At 40.0% G+C, this 13,466-nt stretch overlaps 1 protein-coding gene across 1 annotated transcript in view; it reads left to right on the top strand.

Moving 5' to 3' along the window:
• The window catches only part of LOC122396695 (furin-like protease 1, isoforms 1/1-X/2), a 213,588-nt gene that overhangs the window by 182,830 nt on the left and 17,292 nt on the right, over positions 1-13,466 (top strand). Inside the window, exons 7-12 of the mRNA XM_043395308.1 lie at positions 1,804-2,221; positions 3,068-3,185; positions 3,422-3,503; positions 4,530-4,740; positions 6,447-7,187; positions 11,906-12,190. Of these exons, the coding sequence (XP_043251243.1) occupies positions 1,804-2,221; positions 3,068-3,185; positions 3,422-3,503; positions 4,530-4,740; positions 6,447-7,187; positions 11,906-12,190 (1,855 nt within the window). The remainder of the gene's footprint in view (positions 1-1,803; positions 2,222-3,067; positions 3,186-3,421; positions 3,504-4,529; positions 4,741-6,446; positions 7,188-11,905; positions 12,191-13,466) is intronic.

The raw sequence follows: 13,466 nt of genomic DNA, 5'->3' as shown, positions 1-13,466 counted from the left end.
CTCGATGTATAATACGCCTAGCAGTCGCGCGGAACCAACTCTCATTGGGTTTGTCAGGGGAGAAGGAAGGCCCTTTATCACGTTCCTCAGACAACGAACTTACGTGTCAACCGACGTTGCATCGAACCAAGAGATTGTCATAACGCAGATACGCGTATGAATTAAAGAGACGGCTCTTAAGGGAAACGATACGTACCAATGTTTAATTTATCAACATTTTTCCCCATATTACAAAGTTAAATTCCCGTCCCTCTCGATTGTATATCGTGAAAAACTGCGATTGATAGAAAGAACATCTGCATGAAGATGTACCTTTGATCGAATCGATATTCTACTTATAAATATGATACAAGTTTCAAGAACTTACAAAGTGTCCTCTTTACTTGCTTTGATTTCCGTTACCTTTCTCGGTCGATGACATTTTTCTTGATACCCTGAATATTAAAAGTCTCCGCAGACCCGAAAGTTTCAACGAAGGTTACAATCGACGTCGCGAAGTTAATAACGCGACGAAAGAAAAAAGAATCAAACTGCCCGATAATTAGTATTACCTAGCGAACGTCGACGGTTCCGGTAATTATCCGGGCAATCGAGAAATGATTCTTTCGTTCGTCGAAAAAGGTCGTTGCCTCGTACAACCGTAATTCGATTACGCCGCAGAACGACGAACTTCTTCGTTTAGACCTGGCTTAACAGACTCAGCCGACGAGGTTAGCCCTCCCAAAGTTTCTAATTGGCTGCTTTTAGACGAACTGTCCCTGCGACTCTGCACCTGCACGAATTACCATTTTAACCTTGCTCACTGGTAGGCAGCCCGCAAGTCATATGCAAATGTCAGAAGGTACCCCGTTGGATCTCGTTAAAACAGCCCCGACGAAAAATAAATTTCAATACTTCTAGTTTATAATCCATAAAGACTCGAATTATACGTGAGTTTCATCGTTCATCATTTTTCTGCAATCCTTTTATTCGGTAAATTACTTCCACTTGTACGGATGTTGTACCATTTTGAAAACACTCGTTTATATTTCACGTTAATTTTTAATCAATTACCCGCGTGGTGTCACGACAGAAAGAAAGAAATATGGATTTCAAAGCATAGGTGTATAGTTAATATTAGTAATGTTTTGTTAGATAATCTTGCAATTCTGTTAAACGAGTTGTTAAAAGAATCGTCGGAATTACCATTTAGAAAATTATCTGCACCGTAACATTTAAATACTCACAGAATATTGATGTTACCAACTACTACCACCCCACAATGCGAATTTAATATTCATAAAGAGACTCTCTGCTCGCGGTAGTTTGCAAGGCAGTCTGTACTTGCTAATCGACTTAATATTTCCTAGAGACGCTTCGACAAAATCGTTGTAACGAAGGTATACTAAATTTTAAATTACTACCCCTTGAAGAATAAATTAATCGAATCAATTATATTCTCGAATACTTTGGTGCTTAAACGCGACATGGAAATTTAACGTAGAGATGAAATACCACAAACTAAAGTCTGGATACAACATTTTTGTGTAAAAGAAAATAAAACACAATCATCCTGCATATATATCAATTAATCCAATAATTTCTAAATAGTATATAAAATATTTTCTTTTTAAATTTTGTAGCTGTCTGAAAACTTTTGAGGGGGTAATATACGAAATCTGATATATGCACGATCCATCAAAGACCAAGACACGTCACATTCGATCGTATAGAGTGTGTTAATTAATCATTTCCTGCCCACTGAAAGGATTCTCGACCCGAAACGTGCAATTAATTAATGAAATTCGTCGCTTTGATCGGCAGGGTCGGAACGGCAAAGGGTCGATCTTCGTGTGGGCGTCAGGAAACGGAGGCAGGGATCACGACAACTGCAACTGCGACGGTTATACGAACAGCATCTGGACGTTGTCCATCAGCAGTGCCACGGAGAATGGTCAGGTGCCTTGGTACAGCGAGGCCTGTTCCTCGACTCTCGCAACCACCTACAGTTCTGGTTCAACCGGTGAGAAGCAAGTAGTGACCACCGACCTGCATCACTATTGCACGAGCAGTCACACGGGAACGTCTGCATCGGCACCGTTGGCCGCCGGCATCTGCGCCCTTGCCCTCGAGGCGAACAAAGAGTTGACCTGGAGAGACATGCAACACATCGTCGTGAGGACAGCGAAACCCGCAAACTTGAAAGCTCCCGACTGGGTAACCAACGGTGTCGGACGAAACGGTGAGCCGGAAACTTACGTCCAAAACTTTTCAATCTTCCATGTACCAACGCTTTTCGAACTTACCCCGGCCCTTTAATAAAGTTACCAAGCCGTTCTCCACGCTTATCCCCCTGTTTTTTAAACAAACAGACGTTGAAATTGTCAGATTTTGTCGATGAACTTTTGTATCTTTCTATTTGAAAACGAGGAGCGCGCCAAACTGTTTTGCAACTTTATTGACAATCGTTTTACGAACACCCAAAAGGAATTTTAACGAGAAAATTAGGGGACAGTACCGTGTTCGAAACCTTTAAATTTCTTAATATCATATAATTAGAAAATTATAATATAATTCTGCAATATAATATCAATGTCGAGAATTAAACTCCACCGTTAATCAGTGCATTGTAATTCATCGAAAACACGACGAAAGCTGAATTATGACTTGGATAAATCTGAATAATAATGAACACCAGAAAATTCAAAACAGATTGGTTCAAAAATTAAATGGCATTTTATCATGGTTTACGAGCCCATCAGGAAAACCTGAACGAAACGCCCTTTAATTCTTGAAACAATATGTATCGAAGTACGAAACTCATTATTAATCAAATTTATCGATGCCGCGATTGTGCTTCCGGAATGAAAATTCTGAAGGCGTAGTCGTGTTCTCGATAAATTATAATGATCTCATTAACCAATTGAATTTAATTTTTTATTTATTCTTTATGAATGGTGCAACATCAGATTGATAAACTTTTATTTATAACAAATCAAAAAAGTAGAAAGAAATTTTGATGTATCACTGTGCAATATCAAGAAAAATTACAAAAATTGTCAAAATAATTCTTCAAATTTGTTTTCAGTGAGTCATAGTTTTGGCTATGGGTTGATGGACGCCGCCGCCATGGTGCGTTTGGCCAGGAGGTGGCGAACAGTACCAGAACAACATAAATGCGAGGTTTCAGCGCCACACATGGGCAGGTAAGTCTTGAGACACATCGAGTTTCCTCTTCCCTCTTCCAGAGCTAAATTTTCTATTGTCTCACCTACCGATGGCAGCAATTTATTAAAAGTAATTCGCGAAAGCTTGCAAGGCGACGCCTTAATAAGTACAAAAATTTTTTTTAACGAAATCGACGGAATAAGCATTTCAAAATAAAGTCGAGATACACCGTGTTCTACTTCCGTGGCTGACCTAAATTTCATATATATTATAGGCCAATACCACCAAAGAGCCAGTTAAGTCTGGAATTGCACGTCAAGGAGTGTAGCGGTGTTAATTTTCTCGAGCACGTGCAGGTAAGTACCGTGTCACTCGCGCAAGCAGAAGGTTAATAGTTTTCCTCTTAACAGGGTTCAATCACTTCGACGCGAAGAACTGCCGTAAATGTTCTCGCGCGCTGTTTAATTTTTATTCAGAGACGTTTTGCAGAAACGTACGCAAGCAAAATCATTTTCCGCGTATTTGTTGTCTAATTACAATTTATCGTATTAGTACGGTGAACATTTTAATTAGCCATCGAACTGGTGGGTTGTGATAATCGTATCATCGTTCAATTAACCCTCTATACCCAAACGTGATTCTAAACGTACCCATTATCTACATTTTTTAATTCTAATTTAACCCTATTGTTGATACGTATCGATCAAAGTATTAGAAAAATTTGGTCTATAGAAGGTTAATTAATCCTGAAAATATTTTTGAAAGTTCGACAGCTTATGAGATTACTAACGCGTAGCAACAATGTCACAGCATGAAGTTTAACCTACTAGGATGGAACATAAGTTCGCGCTGTTTCTTTTCAAATTTTATTCCTTCGATAAATCAACGAAGAATGTATTTTCCTTCATTGTCTACGATCTCCTTGCAAGATGTGGAAAGTACGGTGCAAAAGAACTTCCCAATCGAGCGTTTCAATGGCGATTTTGGTCATATTGGTGGTGTGTGCACAAGCGTTGTTTTGAAAAATCACGCCATTTCGCCGATCGGGCCGTTTTCGTTGAATAGCTTCATCGAGGTGATACGTTTATTGAACATGGAGCTTCGCATTGACTATCTCGTTGTTTTCAAGAAGCTTGTAGCTTGAAAGCTAAGAGAAACAGACGTCGAAAGTGCTCGTTTCTGTCGATTTAGCATTCCCATTTGTCAACACTACATTCAAGAACATTGATTTGATTTTTATTATTGCCAACAAATAATATTTAAGTAAAAATTGACAAGAATTAAATTTGAAGAGAGAACAGCCCGACCTTGTGTTCCAAACCAATATGTATATAGAAACAATATTTCGTACGCTCCAATTTAATATTACTCGGCTTTCGTAGGCGAAGGTATCTCTGATGGCCTCCAGAAGAGGAGATCTTCAGATACAACTAACATCTCCACAGGGTACGAAGAGTACTCTGCTTGCAAAAAGGCAACACGACGTCTCGAAGGCTGGTTTCAGTCAATGGCCATTTATGTCGGTTCACACTTGGGGCGAAAGGCCACACGGCACGTGGAAACTTGAAATCCACAATGAGGGTCGATATCAAGGTAAGCCCATTGTATAAATCTTTTTGTTCTTTTCTTTATCGAGTACGGTATTTCCAGTTAAAACGCTGTGCATTTTGCGAAGTTTCAGATCGCAAAACATTTTTACGAAAACTTCGATCCCTCCTCGATCTAATATTCCGAGCTCTTTCGAGCTCATCGACTAATTCACCATCTTTGACAAAATTTCAACTACTAATATCGACATAAAATATTACCATCTTTTCGCTCCGTGAACGCATGGAAACTTATAGAAGATACGAAGGTTTCGTTGTATGCTAAAGTTTAATCTTGTAATAAGGCGTTCTTCCAGTCGAATTCGTAAAGGGATTATCAAATTCTGAGTTCGCCAATTTAAGACCGAAAATACAATAATCCTTGTACACGGCGACTGTTCAGCGAGACGTGTTCAACTGAATTCAAACTTGTACTTTGCCTTCGGTGGAGGTAGCTTTCACTCACCGGGGAAAGCAAATGACCTTGTGCAAGTATTAAAACCACTTCAGGCCGCTTCTACAGCCCTATTAAAGCTAATAGCTGTGTAAACTTCATTACGTAAAATTTGTCCCTAAATGGAGCATCTCGGGTTCTCGTATCCGTGCATAGCAAATTCCCAGCGTCAACTTTTGTATCTCAGATGTATTCAAGGCACAGGTGTTTGCGTAATATCCTCCTCGATCATCGCGAGACTGTCCTAGTCTATCGAGATGGCAGTACTAATAGGATGCATTCCGTGCGAGTCAAATCCCTAATTTCTCACAACTGAGACCATAATCGGTTAGTCGAAATGAACTTAGCTATACTTAGCAAATACTGATCTTATTTAATGGAAAGAAGTAATCTCAAAGTATTCGTTTCGACGCCTCTCTTGGGAATACGATAAAAGTATAACAGAAAATAATTGGAAATATTTTTGGTCGTTCGCTTGAACTCGAAATTATCCATGGACCGCGAATAGTGTCATCAGGCTCGTGTACACTAACGCCTGGCGCGAGTAGTAATGGCCATCTGCTATCTTATTATCTCATCTTCGAGGACACGAAGGGAATTCTCGTAAACCGAGCATGCGAGATCACGTAAGCTGCTGAATCACCTCCCAAGGGCATAATTCCATATTCGAAGCATGTTCCCTCGCGATCGCATCCAGCACCAACGGATCTCATAAACCACTAGGGGAAGCTGACCTTGTGCAAGATGGAACCGGTAGAAACACTTCAAGCTAGAAGCCCGTTAAAGCCGATGGATTTGAGTTAACTTGAGCTGATAATCTATCGTATCCATGTACAAGGTAGAACCTTGCTCTATTGTGCATCAAGTAAATGTATTTAAACCACTACACGGTCACGTTTGCTTTGATTCCCTGTACATTGTCATCGGACACCTTCATTATCATCGATCAGACACAATATTGTCCCACTATAGAACTAACGTGTTGAAAATGATCGTCGATGATTTAAAATCCAAGTGTTAGCGTTTGCTCATAAATGTTCAGTACACAAACACAAGAGTTTCCTGACGCCAAAACTGGTACTCCGTATCATTGGCAAAGTTTCCTTTTAGTAAAAGGTAAGGTTGTGATATCTTCAGGTGATCTTAGAAACAATCGGTTATTAGTAATTATCAGTTATTAGTAGAGGTTATTAGTAATTATTAGCAAAACTATAACAACGTTCTCCGATTTCCTGCTGGTCTGACGAACAACGAATCAGGTCGTGCGACTCTACACGAGTGGGCGTTGATTTTCTACGGGACGGCGACGCTGCCTGATCGCACGGAATACGCGTTGTACAATCCTGCCAATGTCAACATCCCTAGGAGGCCGTTCGTGAAGCCACGGGAGACCGTGTTCTCGAAGGCGCAGAATTCCCTGACAGGCTCGAAGAGCAAACAGACTCAACACAAGTCCGAGAAATCTGGGAATCTCAGTCCGCCGTACGTGGTGAACGCGCAGACCCAATCGCAGAGGAAGGGGAAGGCGCGTGGTCAGCACAAGAACGGCAAGTCGGCGAACAAACCAACGCCTAAGCCAACCGTGCAAACGTTGAGAGGGTTGACGGCGGTAAGGGGTCCCAGTGTCGCTGGAGAAGTACGCCTGATCACCTCCAAGCCACGTGGAAGGAGTACACCGAGTCCGATCACTACTACCACGGTCGTCCAAACAAGACCCACCACCGTCCCTCCCACCACTAGAACGACGAGCAGACAAAGACTCGTCGAAATAGTGACCGTGTCGTCCCTTCAGACGGGCCTGATCCTCTTGGAGCCACCAGCGAAGCCCATCATTGAAAACGTACCCAAGATCTTTCAACAGTATCACAAGATTCAGAAACTCTACCCTCTCTATCCTATATTCTCCGGCGTGCGTGGGACCGGACAACACGCGACCAGGGCGAAGGGTTTGGACTTGCTGCAAGACGAGCAAATGTTGGACTCGAAGAACACGGACAACGGTATTCTGATTTCGTTGGCGTGGATGTAATTTCGTGTAATGAGCAATCCCCGTGAATGACGATGTTGCCTGTCGCGAGTTACGCTGCAAGTGAAACGCAAATAAAATTCTGATAACGTAGTTGCTATCTTCCCAAGGTAAGCTTGAAACACACATAGAATGTTGATAGCGTGAATCACAGTCGCTGTAGTTTGAGTCTTCTAAATTTTGTCTCTGGAAAAGCCCTTCTTAAAATGAGGAATTATTTGTCAGCTTTCACTTGCAACTGATTTACGTGCAGCTTCTCGCTGCATCTTGCAACAGCAGTGTATAAGTTAGAAGGTGCACCCACGTACAGAGTTACAGAGTTAATTGAACTTGATATAATTTAGTCCCTGCCCCATTACAATTTTTCTTTCGTTTGCTATGTAATGAATGTAACTGCACTTCGATGTAATTACTGCTAATTTTGGTAATATGTTATTAATTATATACCACTAGTCTCTGCAGATTCCAAGAGACAATTCCCCAGTGTCAGTTCTGTTTACACGTTGAAGAATTATCACGTTTGTTATAATCAAACGATGTAATTATTTTTCGCTATTTTCGTATTTGACGAGTGAAATTTTCCAAATACTTTACTTCAATTTACGTAATAACTTATTAGTTCTCATTCGAATACGTTCGATGTAACTTACAGATTGAGAAATTGTTACTGCTAACAGTTTTTTTAACATCAAACTAATGAAATGCTTTTAACCAAATGTTCCTTGCATGCCAGTTTTTCCCCCAACGAACTCATTTCGCGAACAAAGTTTTTTTCATTAATTATTTCGCGAATAAAGTTTTTCACAGTAGGGGAGATCGGGTAAATGAGCGAATGAAAAGTATTCTTAAGTCTATTTTAACTCTTAGTCTTCAAACACTACGAGTGAAAACTGAAGGAAATACATTAGAAAATAAATTTGAAAATATTTGTTTATTTGTTTTATATATATATCCAGTATCTAAATAATTTTACTACATCGAGTTTCCCCGATATTCCCTACTGATTGAAGTCTTGCTTGTTGGAAGGTATTATGGCCCTAATAAGAAAACTTGTTAAACTAAGTGTATGGAGGCTGCGCCTTTTAATCAAAACTTTCAATGACTTCGCTGCAAGTAATGCTTGTCTTTCTAAATCGTTTGTGTGCATGAAAATGTGTGTTTAGTAAAACTACATCATAGACAGCGACACTATCACATGCTATTTTGCACACGTATATTACCAGATGTTTAAATTGCTTTTAACTATTTATTTATTTTAACAAATATTAATTTATTACAGTGCATCTAATAATTGCTTAATTATTAATTCTTCATCTGGCTAGTCGTTTAATAAACGGTAAAACTAATATAAAATATATTGGAAAATCCCCTTTAACGCGACGTGATGAACACTTTGTATATTTTACTATTTTTTCCTGTTTCTTGCTTTTATACTCGAACACCAGACCGTTTATTGCTTTAATTCCTTTCGACTTGTGTTTCGTACTCTCGCGGAGTTTTGTTTCTCACTTGATAAAGCTGAAATTAACTAGTTTGTCCATGGTTACTGGAACATGGAAATGAGGATAACACGTTTAATGTGATTTCCAGTTTGAAAGCATAAATGAAGTAGGAACTTCACTTATTATTCGAAACCAGCGGTACCGTGGTACACGCTGTGCAACATTACGCGGTCAACATTTTACGTTGACGCTTAATTATTCCTTAAAGATAAATTTGCATTAATTGAGCACAGATTCGAAGCGTTAAATTAAATAAATTACAAATTAGATTGTCATGAACATTTGTGATTTCTTCTTCGAGCTTTATAAACACGATTTAACTCGCAAAGTATTCCGAATAAATCAAGATTTTAACGACGATCGATAAAGATCGTATTAATTTTTGATCAGAACAATAACGAGTTATTTCCCTCGACAGTCCATAAAACGGCTCGGACACGTAAGCGTTCAGATAGCCGAATCTTTTACAATCGTATATACCCGTCACCATAACGAGCGAATGTCGTTTTTATTACCACCGTTGACAAAAAGTTTATAGTTACTTACTCTGAAAGAGTAACGAATTACGACCATAAACCTGCAGATGTAATACGGGATTTCATTTCACTCTGTTTCAACAATCAAAAAAGTTTTGTTTCCCCTTACTATATAGTAAAATAATGAGACTACAGACTGTTTTCTATTCGAATATAAAAATATAGATCCTTGTAATCCTGTAAGAAAGAGAAAAAGAGGATGTTAGTTAAGAATGATACAAGAATGTTTAATTGTAAGTTGTCTTCTGTAATTATCACAAGTTAGAGGATTTAAAGAAACTATTAAACTTAAATTTTTGGAACATACGTAAGTATAATATAGTTACCATTAAGTAAGACAATATGTATTTTAATTTGAGGCTCATATGAAAGAGAATCAATCAAATGTTAACTGTTAAACCTTTCAATTAACGCTAAAACGTCTGATAAATAGCATCAGATGGAGACTTTAATTGAAGTTATTTATTAGAATCGATAATTTTTATCCGAATTCAATTTCGTTCGAAGCACTTTTGATTCCACGTACCTCTCGGACACTTTCCACCATTAATAACCTGTGACTTTTAGAAAAATGGAACTATAAGATTACAATTCGAACTAAAAATCCCTTCAAATTATTTCCAACAATTTATCGACTGAATTCCGATTGGATTTCACCGAAATAGACAAATGACCGAGAGATTAGTCTCGCATAAAAGACAAACGATTCCGAAGAACTTTAATTTCTTCTTTAGTTCAATCGTTATCGATAATTTCCTTTCTTTTAAATTATCTCGCTAATGCAGAAATCTTACCGTCGTCTTATGATTCTTCGTTCCTTTTTTAGGACGGGAAAAATGTCTGAAATCCAGGTAATCACGCTTCTTAGAGGAAAACATAGTTCGATATAATTTTCCCGCACAGTCTGCTGTAAAAGCAAAATTGAAACCGAGCTTCCTATCAAGTCGGAGATTAAACTTTAATCAAAATATCTTTTGCAACATTATTTTAAAACGAATATATACCAGAGCTTATTATACGTAAACCAGAGTTATTTATGAGTTACAATATATTATTTAGTGCTGTTTCCTTTTTACTGTAAGCGATATTGTCACCCGCATATTTTATGTTTTTATGTATCCGCTATGCATTGAATAATAAGCGTTCTTCTAAACAGCTGTTGGATAAAGCTGCAAATAAATTTCAAATTTTGCATAACTCAGCTATAAATTTGAAATGATCCCCCAACGCGAAAAGCTTTCATCTTTTTACATTAGATTGGCATGTAGAATTTAAGACAGTAGAACGTAAACTCGAGGTATCAGTTTTATGTTAAGAATAGACATTTATTTATAATTTGGTTGTAAACAATATCCTCTAGTATGATTCATCCCGACCCTAATGCAGCCTCACAGACAGATGAATCTTGCATTTCCCGCACTTAAACGTCAAGATGACATGTTTTGGAAATTACCCAACCTTTGTGTTTTAGCATGATTATACAAACACATATATTTACACATATGTTTTACATTTGTCACTTACAAAGCACCCTTCTTATAGCTCGATGTATGTGTTTTTATCATTTAAAAACCTTTCTAGTAAACGAACCCTATCGTTGCTCAAGAATTACAAGCATATTAAACAAATAAGACAACATTAACACTAAACCTACCACGATCGGTCAAAGGTCGATTAGCTTCCGATGTAAATAGATCTCCACTGCCTTAGAACAGTCTAACAATGCGTATTAAAAATAGTTAAACTTTACACACGTGCAGTTACGAAACTACTAGTGTTTTATTAATTATTGAGGCATTGTTACAAGCGGTGAACCTTCCTCTTTGAAATGGTTTTTGGTTTTTGTCGATCGGACTTGCCGTTTTTGAGATATCGTAATTTATGTAAATGGTAATTTTTCTTAATTCGACTATCTCTGTCTTCGTCTGACGCGTCGCGCCGGACCTCTCTTTCTAGCACGTGTCACGCGACCGAGTGGGCCGACTGACCTAGTTTCTACGAGTCACGTGCCGGTCAACGGCCTTGACAAGGCCGTAGTAAACAAATGCTTCGGACCCTTGTATCTCCGACACTAGCCACCGCATCGACTCGAAACTAAAATCGCCATATCTCCGGAACTAATAAAGCTATCGACTCGTTCGAACGCTCATTTTAAAGGGTATTTCATCCTCCATCTAATGACCATATCACCTACTATAATTTATGCTGTCTTCCATGTAAATTTTGACATTTACTTTGACGCTACATACCTAAAAAAGTTTCAACAATTCCTATCGATTGTAGAATGCTTATTTAATTGAAAATGAATTTAAATTTCTATAATAATAACTAGTCAGCATTGCTAGGAGTACATTGCCTGGTAAAAGAAAAAAAGAATGGTCATTTAACCGGTCATGGTAGGAATGGGTATACGTAAAGTGTCGGTGGGTTTAGTGTTAAAACAATGTTTTGAAAAACGATAGATTCGTTTGTCTTTTCCCGACAAAATGCAATCGTAAACGAATAAATCGCTAATGAGACTGAGATCTTGCCAGTTTCGTTGTAGATTGGAAATCTTCTTGAAACTACACCTGAATAGATTCGTGACTTTTCTTCGTCTCATTAGAGCGATCTACTCGTCAAGTCAATGCTACAACGACTCTCTATTGTTCCAGACAATTTAGAGGAATTCAGGCTAGTGTTCTACGGCACGGAGACGTCCCTGGAGTTCAGCGACGACCTGGACAAGGACAAGCCAGGACCTCCGGTGAATCACCAGGAGGCTGCCCAGGAAAATACGGCGATCGGGGCGAGGCACAACGCGGTGGACACGGACGGCGATCCTTGGACGGATAGCCAGCAGGTAGAGCGCGTCTCTCATCCAGAGGTACAAAAACCGACCACCGAGAACCAGATGAGCGGTTGCAGTTCCGTGGACGCTGCTAGTGGCAGGTGCCTAGGTGGGTGCCTCATTCTACTCCTTCTAGCCTACCTGACCGGTGGAGCCAGCTGGGGGAACCTGGTAACCAGCTGGCAGGAGCCACCGAACGTTCGGAGTAAGAGTGACCTCGAGGTGGTCGCCACCTCGGGTTCAGGTTCGACGTCGTCGTGCGAAAGTAACGCCGCGTTCGACGTACGCTCGGCGATCGACAGATCGTCAGGGGCTCCCTGGTACTCATGATGACATCCCTGGACGATCGATACCTTGGCCGCTCGGATCACGGTTTAACCGTAACCGAGATCTCGCGCCAGGTGTCGACGCGTTCGTTGAAACTTTTTGTGCGTTTGTGATTTCCCTATTGCGAGCCGACGGAGATCAGGCACCGCCGTGTGCCGCGTCCCCCAGCTTTCTCCGCGTCGTGTTTTCTCGTCCGGGGGAAGGACTCCGAGGATGTGCTGAACATCGAGCTTAAAAAGTCCTACGGGATTGTCCAAGTGCTTTTAGTGTGGACGCCCGATCGCTCACTAACGTGTGTCGTTCTAGGGTTAGGATTAGTTCAATTAAGTGTCGCGTACGAGAGACCTCTGTGACTGGTACAGGTGCAGAAAGAGTTGTCTGGACGTTTGAGTGGATTCATCGACGGCAGGACTGACTGGTTAGATAAGGGGGATCGAACCTGGAGAAAATCGATCGGACGAGTCGCCCCTGCGGAAGTGGGACGCGTACGATTTCTATTCTTTTGAATATGCAGCGCGGCCTTTTAATTTTCATGACGATGAATTATTCAATATGGCCGACCGTTTGCATATTCCGAAAGTGATACACTTTGATAACAATCCCTTACCAGCGACACCGCGAAAGAACGAAAGCCAATTGCTCAATTTTCGATTGCTACTCTATCTCGAGAAAAAAAAAATAATAAAAGTTAGTTGTTTCTTTACGAATACCTGGTTCTCTCCACGTTCGATCGAAAGCAGAGTTACTTTTCGATTAGGGCGCGTTTCCAGCAAAAAAAAAAATAAAAGCTAGCCATTGTTCGATACGCCAAAGCAACCCGCGACACTTTTCTACGAAACGTAAAGTAGCCACCCGCGAAACTGCCAGTACGAGGATTGAACCTTCCGAAGGGTCGCTTCCGAGGACAAAGTCCAGTTCGGGTCCTCGTAAATTTCGCGCGAATAGCGATCCTGGGAGAAAAATAAAAAAAATAATAATTGCCTCGCCTAACGTTAGTATTATTATTACTAGTAAAATCGCAAAACCGTTTCGAAGACTTGCTGTGTCGTTGTTCCGCG

The sequence above is a fragment of the Colletes gigas genome, unplaced genomic scaffold (genome assembly GCF_013123115.1).
Source record: "Colletes gigas isolate AHSC1104 unplaced genomic scaffold, ASM1312311v1 Colletes_gigas_Sc00008, whole genome shotgun sequence".
NCBI classification, from domain to species: Eukaryota; Metazoa; Arthropoda; class Insecta; order Hymenoptera; family Colletidae; genus Colletes; species Colletes gigas.
The sequence above is the reverse complement of the archived record's forward strand: the minus strand, read 5'-3'. Positions and strand labels throughout refer to the sequence as shown.